A 24,292-nucleotide genomic window follows, 5' to 3' on the forward strand; every position below is an offset into this window, starting at 1 on the left:
TTGCTGAGTTACTCTCTCATGGCAAAAGAAAAGCAAAACATTCGAGGGAAAACCAGACGACTGCCTTCTGCTTGAAGCTCGGCAGGTGGCAATTGAAATTATGCAACAGTTTTCAGCAAAGTTTATTTAAAGTGGGAAAGCTCTCTGAGAAGCCGCAACATTTTGCAATTCTCACACTTATTGCGGATTTTGTTTCTTTTACGTCTGTCTGCCAACCTTGACATAGTTTCTTTTAATTGAGGAAAAGAACCCATATAATGGAGTTAACTCCACAACCAGCTGCTAATCAGCCCCTATCTAAGACCCCATCAAAAGGCAAACACTGTTGACAGGGAGGGATAATAACAGGGAGTTAGTTTCAGCTAGATCTAGATAATTGTGGCAGAGTCATTCAATTAAGGCAGTCGAGAGACTGTCACATCTGACGTTTATTAACGTGCAATTGTTGACAGTTCCTTTTGGGCAGAGACCCATTGCATTTGACTCCTAATTCTATGTGTGTCCTTTCTGAAGGTAGACAAGTCATAAGGTATGTGCTTATCGTTTGCGTTGTCATGCGGGCCTTGTTGGTTGCCGATTGTTGTCAGTGCTGCTCGGAAAATGAGTGCAATCTGCGGTTAGTTATCGCCCGGGGGTGTCTCGAGAAAATTTGAATGGTTTGAAGCCAAAGTAAAGGGAGTTGACCTACTGCTGGGCTTCTGCATTGAAATGGCCTAATGAAATTAATGACAAGAGACGGTTATCACTAATTTCCAATTATAATCGCACTGATGAGCATTCAAAGGTTTAATCAATTCGTTTTGCAATTGAGAATCTGATTGATCAGATTAAACCCACTCAAAAAAATGTGCTAATAAATATCATTGTCGGGAATTTTGCTGTAATTAAATAAATTAAAAATATTCTTGACTGCAAATAAAAGTAGCTCATTTGTTGCCACTTATCCCAGCATATTTAAATTTAAAATCTGCCGAATCCATCTAGCAGCTTCCGTTTAATAGAATCCGAAAAGGCGCTCAGATTTCAAGTCGCACACAAGCAATTACCTTCTGGCGCACTATCGATGCCACCTCAGATTATATATATTGCCATTAGAGCGTATATCTCGCTTATAATTCCTATAAATCTGCTCATCCCGAATGTATCTACACATGAGTTGGCCCTGCTGAACAGTCGTGTTGACAGTGTATCTCCGGGGTCTCCGCCTCTCTCTAATCGCCGGTCTCCAGCTGAGCCAGCAGCTGAGTTTTTCCTGACGCTGCTTCCACTTGAATAGCAGGCTGTTAACATGTTGCAGCATTGCACACACTTACACGCGCCGCCCCTTAGGAGTTTTCCCCCCACCAATGCAGCCATTTTCCGTCTCAACTGATGTTGCTGCTGCTATTGCTGTTGCCAGTGTCATCTGTCAATATTGATTTAAAATCAATTCATCTCCCGTTGCGCCAATGTCTGATTTTCGACGGTCCGAGCGCACAGCTTGAGGTTTTCATTAGCCGGGAGAATTTTTCACCAATTCCCCCCTCTAAGCAGACAAATTTGCCGCCATGACGCTTAAAGCATTTGCAAACTTTCGCATTTCGGAAAACTTCCATCAATTGATACGGTTTAAAATATCGTTACGCTTTAAACGTTTATAAAAAGTTAATGGATTCAAGTTACTCTGTTCATAACATTCCCTAATTTTTCTATATTTTTTCCAACTTATTCATGTGGAATTCAACAAAATGGGGCAGCGTTAGAATGCAAACCAATTTCTAAAGTCTCACTTTACTTGTGTAAACGCCCCCGGGCAAATGCCTCTTGAATTAATCAAATTTAGAGCCACGACGACGCACCTAAAAATAAAACGCAGGAAATGTAATTCATGTGTAGGACGGTGGCTCGATGACGATGGCCGATCCCTCATTCTCGGTCTTCATGACACTTGTCCATCAGTTGGCCAAACAAAACGGGTGGAGGCGTCATTTGAGACGTGTTCGCTCCACCCAAAACGACAGCGATGACGATTACATGGCGGGCACAACCGGGAGAAACTACTGGAACTACTGAAGCTACAGAAACTAAAAAAGCAAAAGGCAAAAACCAACCACCCACCCGATCCAGCGACTCTGACACGAGTTCAATGCTCCTTTGCAAATATGCAAATTCCCGCTCGATGCGATTCAATTTTTTTGTATTTTTTTTTTTTTTATTTGGGGTACGCGCACGCACAGCCAACTTGAAAAGCGGCTTAAAGTTGTTCCACGGCCTTGTTATTTAAGAATTACTGGGCAAAAATAATGTTAACTTCGCTCTTGGCCATGCAAGGACCCACTCGCAATGCAAACGAGTAGAAAATGCGCTTTTCATTTGCGATTCTGGACCCTCCGAATCCTCATTTCAATTGCATTCAACGACGCTTAACATTTTCACTACCAAAATGAATTGCACACACAACGCACTCATATCAATAAATTTTCGCACAACAAAAGGAGGCGGGAAAAGGGCTTTCCACTACCGGGGGAAAAGCCATGAATGACACGAGTACTACAAGGCCTCGGATAGCGTGGAAAATATTTTATTAAATGCAATGCCATTGAGTACCGAAAAATAAATTTAAAAAATGTGTACTGCTTGTGAAAATTACACGACAGTATTGAGCGAAGGCGAAATAATTCTTTTCATTGTTCACTTACACTTTTTTTTTTTTTGATATTGAAAAGCTTTTCGTAATTGGTTTTTGATTTAACACATGCTCAATTCAATTGAGACAAATTTTTACTTCTGCTTAATGAAACGCATGTCGGTTAAATAAATTTAAAACATATTTTAACGCATTGTGGGGCCTAACTAAAGTTTGTAAATGACATTTTAGCCGCAAATCCAAATCTGAAAAGCTTATTTAAAATCCTTAAATTATTAAACACAAAACCTTTTGCATATATTTGCATTTGCCGAAATAGTCGAAACAAATTTTGACAAATATCAACACAAACACAAAGTTTTCTGACAATAACAGAAATTGACAATTATAAAGCAAATTGTGGGCAAAAGTAAATGAAATTAGTTTACTGGTTTATAAGCCTAATTCAAATGCAAAATGCCTACACACAAAACTTTCGTCACACATGTTGGCCATAAAATTTGCATACACACAACTACAACCCTTTATGACTTATAGAGAGCCCCCAAAAATGTAATCAACATTCGCCAAATGTACCATGTGAATTTAAATTTGCGATTTAATTAAATCAAAGCATAAATTGTCTGAACTTTAAATGTGGTTGGGGCACACGATGGCCTCAAGGAAAATGAGTTTGGTCTGGTTTTGTGTTAGGAAAGATATGCACGTGTTGTTCTTACAAATGAGTTTCCATTAAACGCAGACAATTGAAAATTCAATTTTAATAACTGTTGGTGTGTGTTTGTTGACATTTTGATTATCCATTAGATAACTTAATAAGGAGAGAAGTCATTTTCCTGAATGATTGATAATTACTCAGAGTCTTTGTCGGCTACTATCAGTAGTAAAATTTATAAACTTATTTTGGGTTGTAAAATCTTCAGATAGATTATAAGGTAACTACAAATTTGTTGACAGTTTCATAATAAATAAATGGGACACATAGATGCGAACATAACTTAGTCGGTGCCGCAAGTTGTTTTGTAAGACAATTTGGCCTACGTTGTTGGCACCTTAATTCACTTAGACGACGAAACTTGTAAAAATGTATTGCCATGAAAATGCCAAGACAGCAACAACATGTAAACTAATTTCAGTTGAGTGACATACATAGGAGCAGAGGAAAGGAAAGGATACAAGGTAAATGCTGCATGTGCAACATGCACACACACACACACGTGCGGCCAATTTTGGGGTGACGGAGAATTTTAAAGTTTTGCGTCTCTAATTAAATTAAGCAAGAGGCCAACTAGAAAAGTTTTCCAACACCTGTGACAGCCCCTTTCGGACCACCCGTTTTAGTAAAATTCCCACCACTTAAGGACGTTTTCATCACCTGTTTTCGCATAGGGTCTTAGGGACCAAATTTACTTAAATAATTACTAAAGTTGTCTCAGCCAAAAAATTTTAGATTTATGGGGTGAAGTGCAGGAACTTTTGATGTATTTTCTTGGATAGTTTTTGTATGCTTTTCTTCGTTATTTCTCAGGGTATATTGTAAAGGTTCCATTTAAAATGGATTGAAGAACTGAATCTTTTTCTTTTAAAGTAGCCAGCCCAATGGTTTATTTTACATTGTAAAGAAATCGATATGTTATTAAAATTATAATCCTTGATTGAACGCAGTATATTGGTGGATAAATTTTCCTCAGTACAACCTATTTTGCACCATTGTTGCGAAACATTGTTGTCGCTGCAACATTTGGTTTAGATACATGTGTAAGGGTGCAAAATCACCCCTTAACATGTTGGGAAACTTTTTGTGAATTGCAGCCAATGGAAACTCTAGGTATTGGCATCTCTTGATATGATGATGTTTGCTTTTTGCGATGATGATGTTGATGATTTGATGAGGATATGGCGTATATAGCGGCAGATTGCTCACCCCGAAAAGCCGCAGGAAACCCAATGGCCATCACAGGTTTCTGTGGCCCTCAACGGTAAAAGTAAACGCAATTTGGTAAGCGAAAATTTCATTAGAGCTAGCGAAATTTAATAAACCCATAGCGACATCGTGCGGATGGCAAAAATGGCAGCACAGTAAACATCAGCTTGAGGTGAAGAGCAACCCCGGGGTTAGAAGCTTGCCATGTCCGCACCTTATCGAATAAAAAAGGGAAATGGTGGAAAAACCTCCAACAGTAGAAAATTAATTTTTCCAACCAAGGGTTGAGATAGTCGTTCTCAAAACAGGGGGATAAAATATACATATCTCTAAAATTGTTCACGGTACAGCTTGTTTCGGGTAAATGCTTGGCATATTTTTGCGTTCCATTTGCATTGAGGTCATAGGTCACACATTTCTCTCACACGGCGGGGCGGCGACCATTTTTGATTTATTCGACGCGCCCCGACACACAAACACAAAATGGAAATTTATTGGTTGCACCACACCATTTTCCGCAAAAAGGTGAATCAGAGGCAAAAAAAACATAGCTTTACTTTGTGGATTTCAAAAATGGTGGCTTAGATGGGGTGGGTGGCTCAAAATGGCATTGATGTGGGTTAGAAAAGCATAAGCTTGTAGTAAGCTAAGGATAACGAATTGCTAATATATCGATGATAGTCTGGTACAAACGATTTTTGCTTTTAAGTACACAATCATTTCGTGGCAGTTACATAGTTCTATTTAAGTTTAAAGGATACGGCATTCCTTAAAGAATAGCAGATGCACCAGCTTTTAATCATGCAATGTATGTCACTCAGAGCTTAAAAAAAAGTTGGGCAGGGCAATTTCCTAAACATCACTTTGAGTGGTTAACAGCCCATTTAATCAATCAATTGCTTGTGCTGAGCAACTCAATCGAAAAACAAATGCAAACGAGTCACCCAATGCCACCTCAGGCTTTAACCCGCTTGCACCAGCTTAACCCCCCCGGTGCACATCCTGTTAACAGCTATCTAAAATTCCATTCGCTTTGGTTGGCAATCAAACTATCCGAATAGATTTGAATGTTCTGAACGCCACAAATTAAAAGACTCACCTGTGAGGGAGAAAAGTGAGAGAAATTTAGCAAAAGTCCCGAGGACAAGTGAATAATGTTCGCCTAACTGCGACTTCATTAATTGCAAATGGGCAAAATGAATACGTGAAAAATGCTTTCATATTTCGGGAACAATTTAGGGTTCTTGGTTTTCGCAGTCGTTGGCTTCTACTGTTAATAAACGTAATTTGTAATGAAAATCAACCCGAAATACAGGCAGCAAAAGTTGACTGTGCCGCCCCATTTGGGCCACGGCTTGTGGCATTGTTGGCATTCCCATTTTCCAGCTCCTCCGTTGTTTCAGATACATTTCTGCATTCTTTTTTTAATTTTTTGTGTCTTTTTGCATATGAAATATTTCATGATGGCACTTTAAAGCTTTGTGTATATAAGGTGTGCTCGGCATGGCGACGGAAGGGCAATAAAAATTCCGCAATGGCGTTAGCTTTGCATACGTACAGCAAAAAGCCCCAAAAACTGTCGCACATTGCCTTTATTTTATTTAGTTTCTTTGGCAATAAAATAAAATTAAAAGCATAGAATATTTTTTTGACTATTTATGAGACTATTTATGCAGCAGCCAAGAGATCTCCTTTTCTCTGTTGCCGTAACTCCATGAAATTGTATTACTGCACGCGATTCCCCTGAAAGCCATTAACCCAAAACAAACCCGAAAAAAGCGTGCGGATATGGTAGCTATCTATATCTCCCTAAGCCGCAAAAGTTTTCGTCGGCAGGAGGAGGGAGGTGGGTGAAAATATTCTGGCCCCACAGTAATTAGAGTAATAAGCCGAGATGTATGACCCATCGGTGTGTTTTTGTGCACATATGTGGCTACGTGGGGTTTGGAATGTATCCTTCTATCTTATGCCGAAGTCTAGCCTTGTTTTTTGGCTGCTTTTTCCTCTATTTCATATCAGTTTAATGTAAATTTTTCTTGATATGAAGCATAACTAATTTGGTTATTTCTTTTGTTTCTTTACAGGTAATATTATATTTCAATTAAACCTCAAGCCAGACTCTTCAGCACAATATTGCAAATCAAACAATGAAAAAACCCCTCAAAGGGCCAAGCATAAATGTCGGAGAGGGGCAGACCATAATGAATTTGCTCAATTAATAGGCAATCAGTAAGTGCCCCATCTTAACCCTTTGAAGCCATCGTGACCTCAAATACACACACACACATCCACAAAGGCCCTCTTGTGGTCTGTGCTCCTTCAAACAGAAAAGTTAAAATGCAAATACAATTTGCCACTTTAAATCTACATAAATTGAAGTGTGGAAGGGGTAAGAAAAACGGAGGGGAAATCGAGGCATTGGAGGGCCTCTTGAAACAGTTTACAATAAACCAGAGTAAGGGCTGGAGTAAACCCCCAGTTTCAAGGGTGTTCCGTGTGGAAAGAAAATCAATGAACAAGATAAACGCTCACTAAAAATGAGTGTGACTAGAGCAGTGGAGTAGTGTGTTAGCTAGCAAAAAATGTGTGACTAAAAGGTAGTTGTGAAGGAAAAAAAATGTGGTTTAAAGATGGTTGTCTAACTGGAATTGGTAACTGTATGAAAGCCTATAACGAAAGGAGTTTCCAATAGCAAATGTGATTATAAATCATTCTGGCACGTGTCTCTTGCTTTGATTTTCACTTGTGGGGCTGCAAACAAGGTCAGTATAAATAGTAGCGAAATTTAAAACGTTCTTGGTAATGAAATGAATCTGATCATTGTATATTCATTGATATAAGTTATCTCCTTACCTGATCTACTACACATAATCTCGTTTCGGGAACGGTTCAATAATTTATTTTGCCAGCTGTGGGCTGACAGTTCCATTTTGTCAAATTCAAAAAATTGCACTCCTCTTTGTAATTACCTAGAAAACGTAGACCGAAGCAATCGCATTCCATAATAAATTCATAATTGACAGGGGCCCTTCCCAAGTTACCCCCTTTGTGGACTTTGTTTGACAAATGTCCTGACGCCAGACGAATTTCACGCATAAACAGGCTGTTTCCACTGCCACTTCCTCGACTTCCTCATCCTGTTTAGCCACTCCAGCTCTACGCCTCTCCAGCGGCACTTCCGGCAAAACCCGGTGAGGGTTATTTTCCGGAACCCTTTTGGGTAATTGCAAAAACTATTAAGCCAAATTATGGGTTTTACTTTACGCCGGCGGCAACCCCTTTTTATTCCGCACTTGAGAATTAGAAGTGCCGTGAAAATCAAGAGCACGCCAAATTATTATATAGATTTAACCCCGCTCAATTCCCAAATACAATATTTGCAGATCTTGTGGAATGGGGCTAAATAATACATGTTGTGCGTGTGTGCATAAAAAGAGGTTAATATTTGTTTGCCTGCCCACGTTCACACACTGAATAATCTGACTGGATCTCGAACCCCTGATAATTCCCATGGCGCTCTTTAAAAGGCCCATAAAACTGGCAAAAAAAGGAAAAAAGTGAAAAGCCAGGGAAAAAAACAGTGCAAAATTTGTGGCGCCAATTGATGCACAACAACAGAAGCCATAAAAGAAAAACTCCAGCCATTTACCCCAAATACACTCAAACGCGGAAATGTGGGCAGCGAAAAAATGAAAAGTCATTTTCACATATTTGTGGAGCTAACGAAACATTTTTCACTTTCGGCTAGTTCGGTTTGGTTTTTGTGCACCATGGGTGTACTTTTTTCCCCGTAGAGCTCATCAGTTGATAAATAATTTAAGCTACCGTATTTAAGAGGAATTATTGGCTGCAAAATACTCAATGGGGCATGAGAGGTAAAAAGGTGAATGATTGTTGCGACAATGGGTTGGAAGCCGACCAAATTGCAATTTAAATGCAATTCTTCATAATTTGATTGCAATGAAATTGTACTTATTTCGACACGGAGAACTGTAGTTTGTGGAGATTTTTCAACAGTTTCCAAATTGAATGAATAGTTAATTTGTTCTGCAGCACATTTACAACCAGAGAAATATTATCTAGCAGACCAAAACGGACGTACTATTCAAAATTGTTAACAAATATATCTCAAGCTTCCTTATCATTATGTTTCTTAATCTCTCCCCTTCGATGCTTTAGTTAACCACGCCGAAAAAAATAAATTACATTGGATTCGGTCATAAATTAAAATATAACTTTTTGCCATTGCAAATCTTGCGAAATCCTCACTTCAGCGCCTCTAAAGTATTTCCAAATTGAAATTCCCTAAATGCGTGTGCACGTATGTATTTTTTTTCGAAATACCAGCCAAAAGGGTCCCATAGCCTGTTCACTGAAATTTTAATAACTCAATTACGCACACATTTGAATTCATTAGCGCAAAACACCCGAAAGGGGGAAAATCAGCAGGGATAGGAAGGATGTTAAGGGTAGCCAGGAGGCAGTAACAAATATATACAATCAAATGTATATAAATCACATTTAGCGCCGAAATAGCGTTGAGAACCGGGGGTTCCTTTTTATTTCCTATTCTAAAGAGGACCACAGGGGTGCATACAAAAATTCATATAGAGCATTTGGAAAATTATTACCTCTGCCGAAAGGAAAAGAAAAACTAATAACCATGTACGGATTTAATAATAAATCAAGCACGCGAGTGAGAGTGAGGACTTTATATGGCTATATGGAACAGGAAGCGGAAGGAGGGACTCATGGCACATTCTAAATCCGCATTTCAAATAGACAAATAAAAAGAACGAACAGTAGCTTGCATACAACAATGGCCATTAGCCGGAATTATTCCTCGCACTCCCAAAAGCGGACATTTATCATGCGTATTGCACAATGCTTTCCAAACTGGCAGTTACATATGTCCCATTGTGGTGCCCTTCGCATTTCATTCATGGGAGCTCCTGATCTACCGAAAAACCCCAGACAATGATCTCGAATCTAATGCGTTGGTTTTTTCGGCCAGTTTCCAAATTCAGGTAGCAGATTCTAGTATAATCCTCTTTTTGGGCTAGTTTCCAAGTGGGATTTTCTACCCTCCGATCCTCTCGTTAGTTGGGATTAGCAAACTCAGCTTGACTGCTATTATTGTTATTTTTCGTATTCACTGTTCAATGAATCGAAATTGGGTTGTTCGAGGCGATAATTGACAGCTCAATTGGCGGGGTGGTTCTGCCTGATGAGGTCACTTAAAGGTCACTCGAGGGCTTATCGCTGCCCATGGAGAGGTAAAAAAAATGGACCTATATTTCCAAAGGCCTAATATAAATATTTAAAATATGTTCAATTTTTGTGCGATGTATAGATGGCATTTGCCATAATTTCGATAGATTTGGTTTTAGTTATTAAGACAAAGCACTCATATGGATCTAAAAAACTCAGCCTGAAGTATTTTCCTCTCTTACATTCTTATATGTCATAAAACCACGTGAAACTAATTAAATTTGGTTTCGTAATTAATCGCTCAGTCATGCATCTTAAGCACCTTGTACATACTTTGAGCACAATAAACTTACACACAAATATTCCTAAAACTGAGTAGTAAGCCAAATGCACAACAATACGTATTTATGTAACTAATCTCATTAACACTTGAGTTAATTTTCTATCTATTGTGAGCATATTCTAATGAGGCCTACTGTTCAGTCCAAGCCTTTAATCAAATTTTCAAATATTCAAACAAATGACAAAAGAGGACGCCGCGCAAATGTTCAAATTTTGTGCTACTTTGTGCTACTGCCATTTAACCATTTAAAGTCATTAACTGTCATTGTGGAAATGTAACTGAAGCTGAAACTGAGCACAATGCTGGCTCTGACAAACATTAGCTAAAATGCAATTTTCACAGCGCAAAGTGGGCAAGTAAGGCAGATTGTTTCAAGTTGGATGCAGACAGCACCTGTTTGCATTTTCCTCTATTTTTTCTTTGTGCGCCACAGCAGCTGACACTTTTCCTGCTATTTGGCCCCAGGTAACGGAGAAGAGGAAAACTTTTTCCCTGCCATTGTTGTGGCTGTTAAATCCAACCCGTAAGTAGCCCAAAAACCCCCGATCTAATCCGGGCAAGAAGCCCTGAGGCCCTCTTGACGTCTCAATTTCCAAATGACCAAGCTAATCACAAAAGGCTGAGAGAATGGATTTCCCATCCTTTTTTGTTTTGTTCGTTTTCCGCTTTTCCCTGATGACAAAATTCGGAGCGCTCGAATTTCTGCCGCCTGACTTTACACACTCTGACATAATTAGGGTGAACTACCCCCTGCCACTGGCCATTTAAGACCCCTATCCGTGAACCCCCTTAAAATGGCATCGACACACCCCTGAACACTTGTGTGCGCAGCTGGCTGTCTTCATTTAAAAATCAAATGCCATGAGCTGCAATTGTTTAATGAAAACTCCAGTTTTTTGTGTAGTGCATAATATAAAATTATGCAAATTTTTCACGCTTTTCATTGAAGTAACCAAGGTGGGAAAGCTGGGTTTTTTTTATTAATAGGAAAGGGATGTCATACTTTAATAAATGAATGTATTCCAATGACATTGGAACAGAAAAAAGAAACGAAGTTACACAAAAACTATTTTATTAGCATTGCAAGTGTCGCCATAACATCTTAAATTCAAAATCTGCATACACTTTAACTGTTCAAAATATTATAACATTTTTCTCCCTGGTTATTGCGGAGTCTTTTGCATTCGCTCTTGAATAAGGTATCGTATTATCCGACACGACTTACCCTCACCTCAACCGCAGTAAAGTTGGGGTATTCCCCAAGAAGAACTGACATTTATTACGGCTCCATTTCCCTTTTGAGAAGAGTCCTGTCCTGCATAGAAATGCAAGTCAGTAAAGTCCTGGAAAATCCACAAGGATTTGCTCGGTGATAGCTGAAAGCTTTTTCCCATTCCCCACATAGAGGTTTGGATTTCCCTTTCGGGGATTTTCCACTCGTAGTTGATTGTTGTCAAAGGTCATGAAATATGCAAACAATATACCAGCACATTGTTTGTTTCCGATCCGATACGATTAGCTAATCGAAGCGATAAACTCTGTAGAAAAATCACGGCTGACCTGCTTTCCATTTTTAATGGCATCGTAGGTCCCTCGCTATTAGTAGATTAATAGTTCGCAGGCTTTTAGTCGAATTGCAAGTGCTGACTTTTCAATTGTCTGATGTTTTGGCTAATGGAAGTAGCTACGGTTAAATGCTAATCACCAAATTGCCATTTGATTGATAAACTGGCAGACACCCGCTCTCAATCGAAAGGACAAGCCACAAAATCCCGAATCGGAAGCGTTTCCATAGCCTCGACCTCAAGTCCGAGCAGAAACCATAATTAAATATTGCTCCCCAGTCTGGTGGTTGCAAAGTCCAAACTGGTTTGGGCAATAATTACTGAAACTTGGCACGAAGCCGCACCAGAGTTGAGATTTGCAAGGATGGGCGACACAAGCGAGAACAGTGACCGTGTGCACTTAAAAAAATAATGCAATAATTTAACAATAGATGCGTTGACATTTATTAATTATTATTTAACTCCAAGAAGTGCAGGAATAATGTATAAGGATTTTAGAACCCCCTTTCCACATGAATTCAATACCCAAGTATTTCGGAAATGGTGTACATTTTTTTTTTTTTGAGTGCCTTACCAACATCGACAGGGATAGCTCATCATCATTAACACCCGTCCTGGCAACTCTCGTCGTCAATTGAGATGGGATGGAGACTTCGAGCCATTCTGCTGGTCGGCGGTCGGAGAATTGTTGCTGTGCCAGCATAATAATAAGGCGACCAGGGGAATCGATGACAACGTAAATCAATGCTCTAGCTGTAAGCGAAGGCGACTCGAAACAATCATTAATTAATGTCAATCGAATCGAATTGAAGCGAGCTGAAATGAAATTTGGCGACAAACGTTTTCCGCTCGAAATCAACGTAAATGAGCAGGACTATGGAGCACTTTCGGGTCCGGGAATCTGCGGGTTCTGCCAGGTATGAATTCCCAGCAATCCCCTGTATTCGGTTGAAATATGTAATTCGGTTTACTTCACAACTGCCAGCAACTTTTCATTTTCCCATCGCAAACGTGTTCGCCGTGCTGGCAATGGAAATCTGCAGTCAGTTCTGGGAATCGGAAACGGAAACGGGCTGGAAGACATGACAACAAGTTTTTGGCAGGGCGAACATCAACAAATGTCCTGCAATTAATTATCTTCTAAATGTCCGCACAGACGAGATGAATATTAAATGGTAGAATCTGGGGCAAGTTTAAGTAATAGGAAAATTGTAAAACTGCAGGAACCTTAACTTTTTGTCAGATCAAAAATTCCGTATTTTCTGATGCTTCAATTAAAATAACTTTTAACTTACTAAACCGCTGGCTGAATCCTTAAAATATATTTAAAATATTCATTTTCCTCAGATATTAAAAAAACGGAAAGTATTCAATATTGAAAACGTTTTTTCCCATCTTGTTCGATTCGTTTTAAAGAACCGCCTTCAACTGGGCGTCGAATATGCAGTAATATTTACACATTCAAAGATAGCATAAAAACCGCATGAACAACTCATGCAGCCAATATTAAAATGCATTTTTAATGCACTTTTGCACTTTGTGGTTGCCACTCCCCCAGAAAGCTGCAAGTTGACTTTGCTTTAATTAAAAAAAAAGTGGTAAACAGAAAAGGAAGCGAGCGAAAAGGTTTTGTAAGTGCAAACAACACGCATACGCACTGTAAGCCGGCTGACGAAATACTCACTGCCATTTATCAGGCTGTTGAATGCCCAATGTTCAATACTCGCCGGTGCTGTCAGCAAAAGCAACAGCATAATTGCAATTTAATGCACTTTTATTGGCATTCAATGGGCTGCGAACGGAGGAAGCATCAACGTCATTAATTAAAAACACTGCCTCGCAGGCGGTGTTAAAAAAATAAACTTTATTCCCCTGGTAGTTATCTCTCGGCCGTTCAACTAAAACAGGAAAGGCATGTGTATGCAGTTGGTAAATGGCCTTGAGCCATGTCAAACAAAATCATACAATTTATTAAAACGGCAAAGCTTTTAATTAGAGAGCTACCTGGCAAATCCTGTGTGCCTATCCATCCCCCCACCGACCCTCCTGCATTAAAAAGTTATTCCATCATAATAAATCTTTGGCTTGCGCTGGGTTTGCATAATTAGCCAGCAACTCGGACAACTCCCACCTCTGCAGACGTTTCCCGGCCATGTCATAATTATGCAAACAGTGTGAAACTGAAACTGAAGCTGAAGCTGTAGGAGAAAAAGTTAACTAAACAAACCTTGCCTCATTCTGCTCCGGCTTTTGCTGCTTTTGCTGCTGTTGTTGCTGTTGATATCCCCGGCTCAACTTTCACAACATAATTCGTTATTTATTACTTCAATTATGTTTGCCTGTGGCCACACACAAAAAACCCAAAGGTTAAATGGGCGCAGCGAGGCAAAACTTAACCCCGGCTCAAGGCATCACACTTTAACCCCCGGTTGGCCCCTGGGCATCCTACACATTTGTCGTCACCTCACTTTTCTGGCGAATGAGTGACCCCCCGGGAGAAAATGCAAACGGCAGGAAGATAACATTTTAATTACCGCTCTAACGAAAGGTTCCACCTCCTTGAATATTCTTGTGATAAATTATCCTAGTAAAATAACCAGGGGGTTTTCCGAGAAGACTTTGGAACTTTGGTAAAGAGTTGTGGCAAAACTTGGCTTGGTAGAAAAATTTTATGAAATTTTTATACATCACCTTAATATTTTATATTATTAAAAAAATATATAAATACTGAGAGGCAAACAAAAATTGGTTTCATAAAAGAAAACCATAATTATTATGATAACAATTTTCCTTAATTTTTCGAAAGCTGTGGAAGATGTGTGTGGGTGTTTTATTTGGTTAGATAATGTCAACACAGTTTATGAATTATAAATGCCTGTGGCATATAAATCATACCGCTGGTCCAGCCAGTCTGTCAAAGCGCATTAATAACAAATTGGCCCGGCATTAAAAATATATGCTATTTTTTATTACAATATTTTCACAGTTAATATGGAAATATTATTAATAAACTTTAATTACCAAAAGATGACATTTTGTGCGCGTCTGTCATTTAAAATTTATATGGTCGGCGCAGATAAAAAATGGATTTAATAAATGATTTCCCGGGTCGAAAATAAAACGATTGTGAAAATTAAAGGCAGGTGGTATATCGACAGTTGATGAACAAGCATGGGAGCCACAGTGGCTAGCCTTGGACGGAGACAAGCCACGTCTTCTAACGCCGACCGACAACCGACTGCATTGCCACTGCAACTTGGACAACTCAGCTCTCAGCTCTCCGCTCTCAGCCTTGGAGCTCGATTTTGTTGGTCTGGGAAAACATGTTTCCCACTTAGCGCTGGCACATTTGCATGTGAATGAAAAGCGAGTCATGGACGCCGACAAATGTTGCATTCGGCTGGTGTTGTTGATTTTGTATTTTGTGAAAAGCGCTTAGTTGCCAAACTGTCTTCAAAGTCTCTCCAAGTGGGCAAACACAAATGCACACAGGGCAATTAAATTAAAGACGAAAGGTAAACAGACGGCAAGGCAAAAAGTTGATCTTGCCAAAGTTCAGACAAAGTTTGTTTTAGCTGGAAACTCAGCACTCAGCTATTGTCAGCATATTATTTTATGCTTTAATTAGCAAAGCATTTCAAACGTGCCAAAAATTCTATTTCGCCAATTTTGGGTCAGCCGAGAAAGACTGAGTCATACTTTATGGCCATATCCGTTCGGCAGATCAGTGCGAAAATCAAACAGACAACACAGAAACTCTTTTTTGCACTTCAACTGCGAAAACTTTAAGCTGAAAGCGGGTTCAAAGACACACATGGCCCAGTCAACCGTTAAAACATAACTGTTAAGCTGTTACTCATGACCAAGCAATTTCTTTTATGTGCTCTTGCGCAAATGAATGAAAAGAAATTGCGAATATAAATAATAACATATTTAGCATACAAATTAGTTTTGCATATTAATTATGCAATTTAACTGGGGCGCGCATATGGAATTCCGTGGCGCGAAGAAAAGGTCGAACATAAAACAAAAACTGTCGCATTAAATTTGACCCCGTTAATTGTGCGGGCAATCAGGCGGTTGGTGGGGAGCTTACATAATATTTTATCGCAGATTGATGGATTTTAACTTGTAAATTGTAACTAAAAAAAATGCTTAAATAACACGCTGTTTTTGCGCTGCGTGTAAATTCCAGAAATAGCTATTACATTCGCAGTGTTAATTACGACCTAGTCAATCAATAATTGGCAACATTTTTCTGCGTATTTTAATAAAGCCAAGATGAAATATAAATTTTATCAAAAAAATTCCATTCAGATCAAAACACACGGCTGTTCAATGTTTTTGATTCCTATTTATTTCAAGCTGGTTAATTTTCTGACTAATTAACATGCCTTACTTCTCCGTAGTTGCTTTACCGAATTTTCATTAAATTTTCACAACATTAAAGCCCCCATTAACAAACAGCCATAATAGTCTGGCACTCCCCTAAGGATATGTCAACACCAATGGAAATCAATATCCTCCATCCACCTATGTGTGTATTCCTTCACGACACAACGCAATTGACAACAAGAATAATTAATTGATTTCGCTTGCCAGTAACATAAAATTAATGTCAGTTTCGTTACCATTTACAAGAAGAGCTTTTCTATTTCTTTTTTGGAGCGAGAACTGCCGTTCTCTGATTTCCAGCCATTTGTCAAATTTCGCATTCAGCATTTCGCTCCCTTTCGCCCGCCTAAGAAAGGCTCATAAATTATAAGGCCAAAACCACAGATCAATTTATTTTGTGGCCCGAGACAGGTCGCCATGCCCTAACATCCTGTGAAAATGTCGGCGAAAAAGGAAAAACAATTAAAACCCACTCGCAGACACTTTTTATGAGCACCGGCGACGTCTGGCCTCGGAATTCATATTTATATATATGTATATAGGATTTCGTTGACTTTATCTACCTTTTTGGCCGGGTGCTGATTTCGGTGTTGTTTCTGATTTGGCTAGGCGAAATTTCAGTCTGTCTGCATAATTTCTCTGCGGTTTGATAAATGTCTCGCAAATCGCCGGCGACACTTGGCGTCCTTCCAGCATTTATCCCTAAAAAAATAGGCAGCAACAATTTCGAGACACTTTTTTTTGCATATATATTAATAACTGTCATTTGGGTGGGACACTGTCATTTTCCCATCCTCCATACCCCTACACACACACACAATTTCTTTGATATTTTTCCTTAAGTTAAGCAATTCATATGTCTCTTAAGGTTTCCCATCCTTGGTTTTTTGTGTCCCCCCGCCATTTCTTTTTCCTTTGGCTAGATTTAGGTGTGGTTGCAACTTTTGGCGCGTGTATATGAAAATTATGTTAATTTATACTCCGCTTGGTTGCGGATCCTGCTGTTTCCCTCGTTCTCTGGAAGGTTTGATGGTTGCTTCCCCTTGGGGCGTCTGTTTGGGCTAACATAATGTTCTCCAGGGTGCCTGCAGGGTGTGTCCGACTTCTGGTTAGCTTTGACCAAGAACAGTTTAGATTATTCCATATAAAAGTGTAGTGAAAATGCTTCAGCTTTAAAAAACAGAAACGGGTCATTAATATACTTTCAAACTCTATACCATAATTTATAGTACTGGGTAATAAAATATTCCTAACTCCTGTCAAACTTTTCCAGCCACGTCTGTTGCTTGCGTGTGCGTTTTTCTGCATTAAATTAGGCAACCTTCGTCTGGTCGGGAATATGTTATTTCAGTCTTCTCCAGTTTGGCAGACGCTGTCATCGTCACAATTTGTATAAGCTTCTTAAAGGGTTAAGGCCAGAAAGCGAGTTGCACAAGCAGACGGCCGCATATTAATTTGGCCAGTAACATGTTGCACAACGTTGGGGAATTATATAAATTGCTGCCTGCAATTTTGAACTCGTATTGTTGAATTTATGAGAAATATTGACCGCAATATTTATCACATGTCTAGTGCCAAGTCTAACACTACTCTCTCTCTTTGTCGGCCTAATCGTACGTGTAGAATATATTGTAAAATAATCCAGACTTAGCATAAATTTCCAGCTAGAGAACTGGACAAACTTCTGCGGTCCGTATTGCACTTCTGTTCGGGGCATTAATTATGATAATATTTCTTCGACTTTAATAAGCATTTGGCATTCAAGGGACGCTCGAATATGCAAGCGGTACTCCCTGTCTTGCCAACGCCACTTGACTTCATTGTCCCCTAATTACAATAAGAGCTCATAAGCTCATCGAAAAGTGGAGTGCCAAACGCAAGATGCAAATGGTAGAGGACCACAGACCTCATTGTCTCCTCCACATTAATTAACTGACAGATGTGGATGTCTGCTGGGGCAGTTGTCTTACTTTGTTGTCTCTGTGGCACGGCTCAGATAAATCTGTAGCGTTTAAATGGCCGAACGTCTATAATTGCGAAAACAAATGTGGAATGTTTGCATTGAAAAGGGGAACTCAAACTGGAGCATGAATAATGCAATTGGTCTGCTGATGACTTGAAAGTGAAAATATAGCAGCTCAAATGGCAATGATTTATTGCTCCATTCATGCAACAAGTTCAGTGATTGAATGGCACAAGCGACATGAGATCCAAGTATATTATGGATATGATTTGCAATGTAATTTCCCAAGCAATTCCAAACAATTAATATTGCATACGTGAATAAATTTATAATAATAAGGCTTTTAGTGTTTTAGTAGAATTCTGATTGCATTTTGTAGCATTATTTTAACATGGGTCTTACTATTTAGGTGGCAATTTTGGTGGCAATATGTTTGATAACTTTGAAGCCCTGACATACCTGTCACTTAAATTGCAACTTAAAGTATGCTGTTAGCTTACTTTTTACTGCTGAAAATTGCTTTGGTTTTTCCTAAAAATATTACCACGATTAGGATCAACCATTATCACGAGCCCACCTATAGCCATTTGAGTTCGTATCTGGTATCCTTGCGGACTCGCAAATATATTCACACTCCTGGAGATAATCACTTCTGCACCGGAGTTATCCTAACCAATCGCCATGTGCTTACTTCAGCACACTGCATTACAGAGTGGGTATATCATATGTTTATTATTCATTACCTATTTTCGAATTTTAAATTAGTAAAAACGGTGTGATGATGAGCCCTAAACGAATTGTGGTGGCCCTTTGCGCGTCCCTTTTTAAGACCCCAGAGTCAGAGGAATTTGTTGTAGACATTCATAATATGATTATCCACCCGTACTACCATAGAAACCAACACAATGATATAGCTATTATAAAGCTGAAGAGGTTTGTGAAATTGGACGGCCATCACTTGGCTCCAGTTGTTCTGGGCAATTCCTCGCTGGAGGTGGGAAACGATTGCAAGACCATTGGTGGAATCTTCGGCGTACGAGTAGGTACCATTCAAATACTACTCATAAGGTTAATGCCACAGAAACCCTATCCCTTAGAGGCAAAGATTTCATAGCATGTTGCTTGTGAATGTCGAACTGCGGCCATTCGACGAATGTCTGAAGGTGAAGAAGAGTCTAATGGCTGCCAGACCCGAAAACGAGGACCTCATATGTGTAAAGTCCACGGAGAAACAGCTGTGTACCACAGATTTCGGTGGTCCACTTTTTTGCGATGGTCAGCTGTATGGAATAGCTCTGGGGTCCATCAATTGTTCCAGTCCAAATCCTGTTTTCTTTAGTGATGTATCGTTCTACAACAGCTGGGTGACCAAAATTATATCGGAGGCAGTGGGCCACAGTAGACCATTTATCGCAGAGAGATATTCCTTAATGTCCTTCATCATTTTAATACTCAGCGTTGTCTGAAATCAGGACAATGAAATATAACTCTCTCTTGGGAAAGGAAAAATTGACTGGCCCCTGCGATCCATGGAAAATTGGGGAAAGCCCTAGGAAACTTTCGCCTGTACTCGTATTGCACCTGTGTGCCACGTGTGGCACGTTCACTTTTCCCCCAGAAAAACCGCACTGACTTTCCTTTCTACTCCAACAGCCATATTTTCGATTATTGTTCAACGCTTTTACACTTTTGCATTAATCAAGAAGAAAAGGAAACTGCCGAAAAACTAAATAAATTTGTACATAAAACATGATTGATAAGGCCATAAATAATCCCAATAATAAATAGAAAATTGGTCAAGAAAAAGTAAAAGGCCGCGACACGGCAATTTGATGTAACAACCAATCATTATTAATAGCCACGAAACGCCGGATAAAAACCGGACCCGTTAAGGTAACAAGAAATTGCGCACACACGCGATACTATTGGCCAAAAAAGAAAAGCCAGAAGTTAACAATAACATGTCTGCGCTGAACTCTTGTTGCTTGACTCCCATTGACTTTGGGTTCAAGACTCGCTGTCAGTTGTCGGATGGAAAGCCAGCCATAAATCGGTAATAATTATATTTTTTGTTGCTCTGCAATTGCCCGAATGCAGGTAGCTGGGTATCACAAAAGCTGATAAATCGATGCTGATAAATTGAAAATTACCAGCCAAGCGATATATAATGGTCTGGTTGATAAGCCCACAGATTGCACACACAAATGTATACGTACTCGTGCATACAGCATTTGATTTTCCTTTTATAGTGCTGAAATTGCATACCAATTTGTGGTAGACAGCAGCCTCGACTTATGTGCTCGATTTGCTTTTTTCATTCTCTTCGAAGGCGAACTAGATGTTGAACTAAGCAGTGGGATAAAGGAAAGAAAGTTCGTGGTGTAATTATTAAAAAACTATTAATTAGGGGTATAAAATGTCACATAATTAAATGAAATAAAATATTAAATTAAGTATCCAATATGGTGATTTATTGATATGTTTGAATAAAAAATATACTGTTTGTAGGAATTGGAATTGAAATTTTTATAGTACCTCGATTAAAAGAAAGAAATTATTATTATTATATAGTATTATTATATATTAAATCATGTTATATACTTCATTCCACTGTGAGCAGGGAAACTTTAAGAAAGACCCAACTAAAAATGTGGTTGAAAAACCAAAGCACCCGAACACAAAATTCAAGTAAAAATCACGTTCCGAGCAAAAGACGCTAACGTGGCCGAAAAATAGGAAACAATAGCCACAACAGGGAGACGATGCATCGATATGGACTCACAGACCCAAGTTGATTTTTATTGGGAAGAGTGAGGGCATTAAATTAAATCTATTTGTACAATTTATAGAGGGGAAAAGTGAAGTGAAGTGATTTCTATGGCCACACACATGTGTGAGCCAAAAACCATACAAAAAAATCACTTAAAGTTGGGCCAACGTTTCCGCTGAGGCAAGACCACTGAACTGGACAAACGTTCCTGTGAAAAGTGCAGACATGGCATCAAATAAAACATGGGGACCAACGGAGAAGGAGAATCCGGTCGGGGGATCTGTAAATCCAACCCAGAGGACGACGATGGTCCGCTGCAAATTTTGCCGGCGAAAAAAAGCTAAATAAATAAATATCACCAGCAGGGGGAATGGATAAAAAATAGATTTTCGCTGTGAATAAACTCATGGATACGTAGCATATGTCGATGATAGAGGTGAATGAGTGAAAAGTGTACTCAATGAAAATAGCCGTGTGAAATGTGCTGGACTTGTAAATATACCTTCTTAACAAATATACCAATTTATGCAATTAGTAATGAAATAAAAATTGAGAAGAAAATGTTTTAGTATCGCAAAATAAAAAGAAAAATTCAAAGCAACTCATAAAGTTTATTTTTCCTAATAAAATTCGTAATTTGTATACTTTTCGTGCGTTATCACGCGCTCATCTCTGTTCGTTGCAACGTCTCGAGTTCTGGCGTTTGTTTTCATAGCCGTGAATGTGACATTGTCCAACTTCAACTTCCACGTTTCCCCCACTTTTTGCAGTTTTTTTTTTTGAAACTCGAGCCACAGTTTGTTGCAATTCCCGTTTTTATTTGTGGGAGAAAGTGTGAAACCGATTTTGCTGACTCCGGACTCTGGAAATTCAAGCTGCAGCAAAACTTCTCAGCGGCAATTCATGCAGCCCTTTTGAGAACCCTAAGTGGTTTTATAGGGTCTACGAATTCCAGTGTGAAAAAAAAAAAACAGAAACCAAAAAAGAGCGCGGGAGTCACATAAAAATATCAAAAACAGCAAAAAGGAGTCTGCAAGCGAAGCAGACAAAAAATTCACTCACAACTCAATTGTCAAAAGTTAAGCGACATCTCATGGGGCGGTCGAAAAGTTTCGAATTACATGGCCAGCTGGCTGACCCGATTTTTAAAGTCGAATGCAAATGCTGTTGATTTTCCGCACGTTTCCGGCTGACCAAACAAAACTTCACTCACTCAGCCAGCCAGTCAGTCAGTCAATCCGTCATCCAAAAGCCAAAATGGGCAACGGGATCGAGCGGAGAAATCAATTCATTTTTGGCCAGCTGCACTATTGAGGTTCCCCTCTTAGCTGCCCCTTTTTCCACCTCATGTTCCCATCAGTTTTAAGTTTGCAGCTGCTTTCGATGCCCCACCTCTCATATTTCTGCCACAATTTGCAATTTTGCGGCTTTCATTTACAGAAATTAGTGGGTGATTTCCGAAATCGCAGCCTGTCGATCGATACACGAAGGAATTTATACCATGTTATAAATGTTAAACATTTTGTTAAATTTCGCGATTATGAGGCATTCTAAAAGTTAAGGTACACGTACACACATGTTGATGTCGAACTAAATAGCAAAACTTCGAGCTTTGTAATAAATTTATTTTCATTGAGACAATGAAAACTCTTTTGTTTATAATCGTGAAAGACATATTAAGATTATATTTTTGAGTTCATCTTTTATAGTATTTTAATGAACTCCTCTAAAGAATTAAGCTTAAACCGCTTGTTTGCCTTCCTAAATCACAAAACACAGGATTACAATCTAACTAAAATTAAAACTAAATCATTTACCAGAATCTGGATTATTCCGAGTCGAAATTTCATTAGAAATTAGTCCCCATCGACAAACTTGAATTTGCCCCGCCTAACCGACAAGGCCAAAGTCGAGCAAACAAACAACCAAGCAAACAAACTAGGCAAAGAGCTTCACTTTTGCTAGAACGTTTAATGCTCGACTTAGAAAATTACTCAAATGTCTTAATTGGCAAATGGAAAATGCTTAAAAAGAATGGCAAGCAACTGCAGTTGGGAGAACTTTGCGCCAAACTTTTTGAACTGCGGCAATGGGAGTGGGAAAACGTTTGCAAACAAAACCGAGAAAAAAGAACGAACGAATAACTTAATTGAAACTTAATGAGAAAATGCAGCCGCATTGTTTGCAGTGGCAAATGGAAAAACAAGCTGAGATCTCTGGGTATGCGATGCGTATCTTAAAGATGCAAACGTGCAGGTGTCTCCCGCTAAATGCTACAGTCATTTGCCTGATTGCCGAGACATTAGGACAGCGTGTCGAGTGTTGCATGGAACGTGCCGTTTTTTGTTGCCCCTCTGGCGAAAGACAATGCCTCGGATTATGCGATACCGAATACCCAGATACCAGATACTAGATACTTAAGTGAATTGCACAACAGCCACAACATAACGTAATCGCCCCTTTTGTCTGCACTTATCTTTCAGATGCACTCACCTGGGCCCAGGTGAATGTGGAACCCAACACAGCGCTCCTCAACGAAGGCGATCGCACCGAGCTGCTCTGCCGCTACGGCAGATCCATCAACTACTGCCGCATCGAGATTCCCGGCGAGCAGAAGGTCCTCAACCTGTCGCCGGAGTGGAGCAAGACACCCGGATTCACGTACTTCGGAGCGGGTCTCACGGCCGGACAGTGCGGCGTGAGCATCGAGAGGGTCAAGGCCAGCAACAATGGCCAGGTCAAGTGCAGTCTGGGCGTTGAGGGAGAGGAGCTGTCGGGCACCATCGATCTGGTTGTGGCACGTAAGTATACAGCAACCACAACACTTGTACTTCATGATATTTGAATACACTTTCGTGAAATATAAGTAAAATGTAACTTTGTAATATACTAACTTTATTGTTATCCATCCAACTTTCAGTGCGTCCCCAGCAGCCCATCATCGAGCTGCTGTCGCGGCCAAATCGCGAGGGATACTTCAACGAGGGCACTGAATTCAGGGCCCGCTGCAGCGTTCGCGATGGCCGTCCGCCGGCGAACATCTCGTGGTACATCGACAACATGCCGGCCAACAAGCGCACCACTCCGCTGGAGGTCATGTCCTCGACCAACGACAACGTGGAGCTATCGACCTCCGTACAGGAAATCCAGTGGCACCTGTCGCCCGAGGACAGCAACCGGAAACTGGTCTGCCGCTCCCACCACCAAACCGATCGCGAGAGTGTGCCGCCCCAGGAAGCTGCCTACATCATCAACGTGCGCTGTAAGTGACCCAGCATAACTGAGCACTAATTAGGCTTAAGCTAAATCAAAAGGCAGACACAAAGTGGATAGGTCACTTCAGGTCAAATGCACGAAATATGTTACTAAGCTATCAGCAATGCTCTATTACTAATAAGCTAGAATAATTGTTGTCTGATGATATTAAGACCTATTTCACTTTTCTATAATTTTTTATTCTTTTGATTATGGTTTTTTAATGACTGTACTGGTGGA

The 24,292-nt window shown here is 39.7% G+C and overlaps 2 protein-coding genes and 1 long non-coding RNA gene across 8 annotated transcripts in view; 2 read left to right on the forward strand and 1 right to left on the reverse strand.

Moving 5' to 3' along the window:
• Window positions 1-24,292, forward strand: part of LOC6732668 (fasciclin-3) — a 73,812-nt gene that overhangs the window by 40,616 nt on the left and 8,904 nt on the right. For all 5 annotated transcript variants that reach the window (XM_016180331.3, XM_016180328.3, XM_016180332.3 and 2 more), the window contains exons 2-3: window positions 23,281-23,598; window positions 23,718-24,059. In XM_016180331.3, the coding sequence (XP_016025382.1) occupies window positions 23,281-23,598; window positions 23,718-24,059 (660 nt within the window). The remainder of the gene's footprint in view (window positions 1-23,280; window positions 23,599-23,717; window positions 24,060-24,292) is intronic.
• Window positions 16,789-18,386, reverse strand: LOC27206668. Of its 2 annotated transcripts, none has more exons than XR_006541503.1 (2): window positions 18,035-18,386; window positions 16,789-17,234 (listed from the first exon to the last, which is right to left on the reverse strand). It is a non-coding gene; the product is annotated as an uncharacterized LOC27206668 (long non-coding RNA). The 2 variants fall into 2 exon arrangements; XR_001600090.3 differs by having other exon boundaries at window positions 17,297-18,386.
• Window positions 18,458-20,425, forward strand: LOC27209443 (trypsin-3). Its single transcript, XM_016184874.3, has 3 exons — window positions 18,458-18,739; window positions 18,793-19,066; window positions 19,125-20,425. The coding sequence occupies exons 1-3, from the start codon at window positions 18,513-18,515 to the stop codon at window positions 19,491-19,493; spliced, it is 870 nt and encodes a 289-aa protein (XP_016025385.1). The 5' UTR covers window positions 18,458-18,512; the 3' UTR covers window positions 19,494-20,425.

This window comes from Drosophila simulans, chromosome 2L, assembly GCF_016746395.2.
Source record: "Drosophila simulans strain w501 chromosome 2L, Prin_Dsim_3.1, whole genome shotgun sequence".
NCBI classification, from domain to species: domain Eukaryota; kingdom Metazoa; phylum Arthropoda; class Insecta; order Diptera; family Drosophilidae; genus Drosophila; species Drosophila simulans.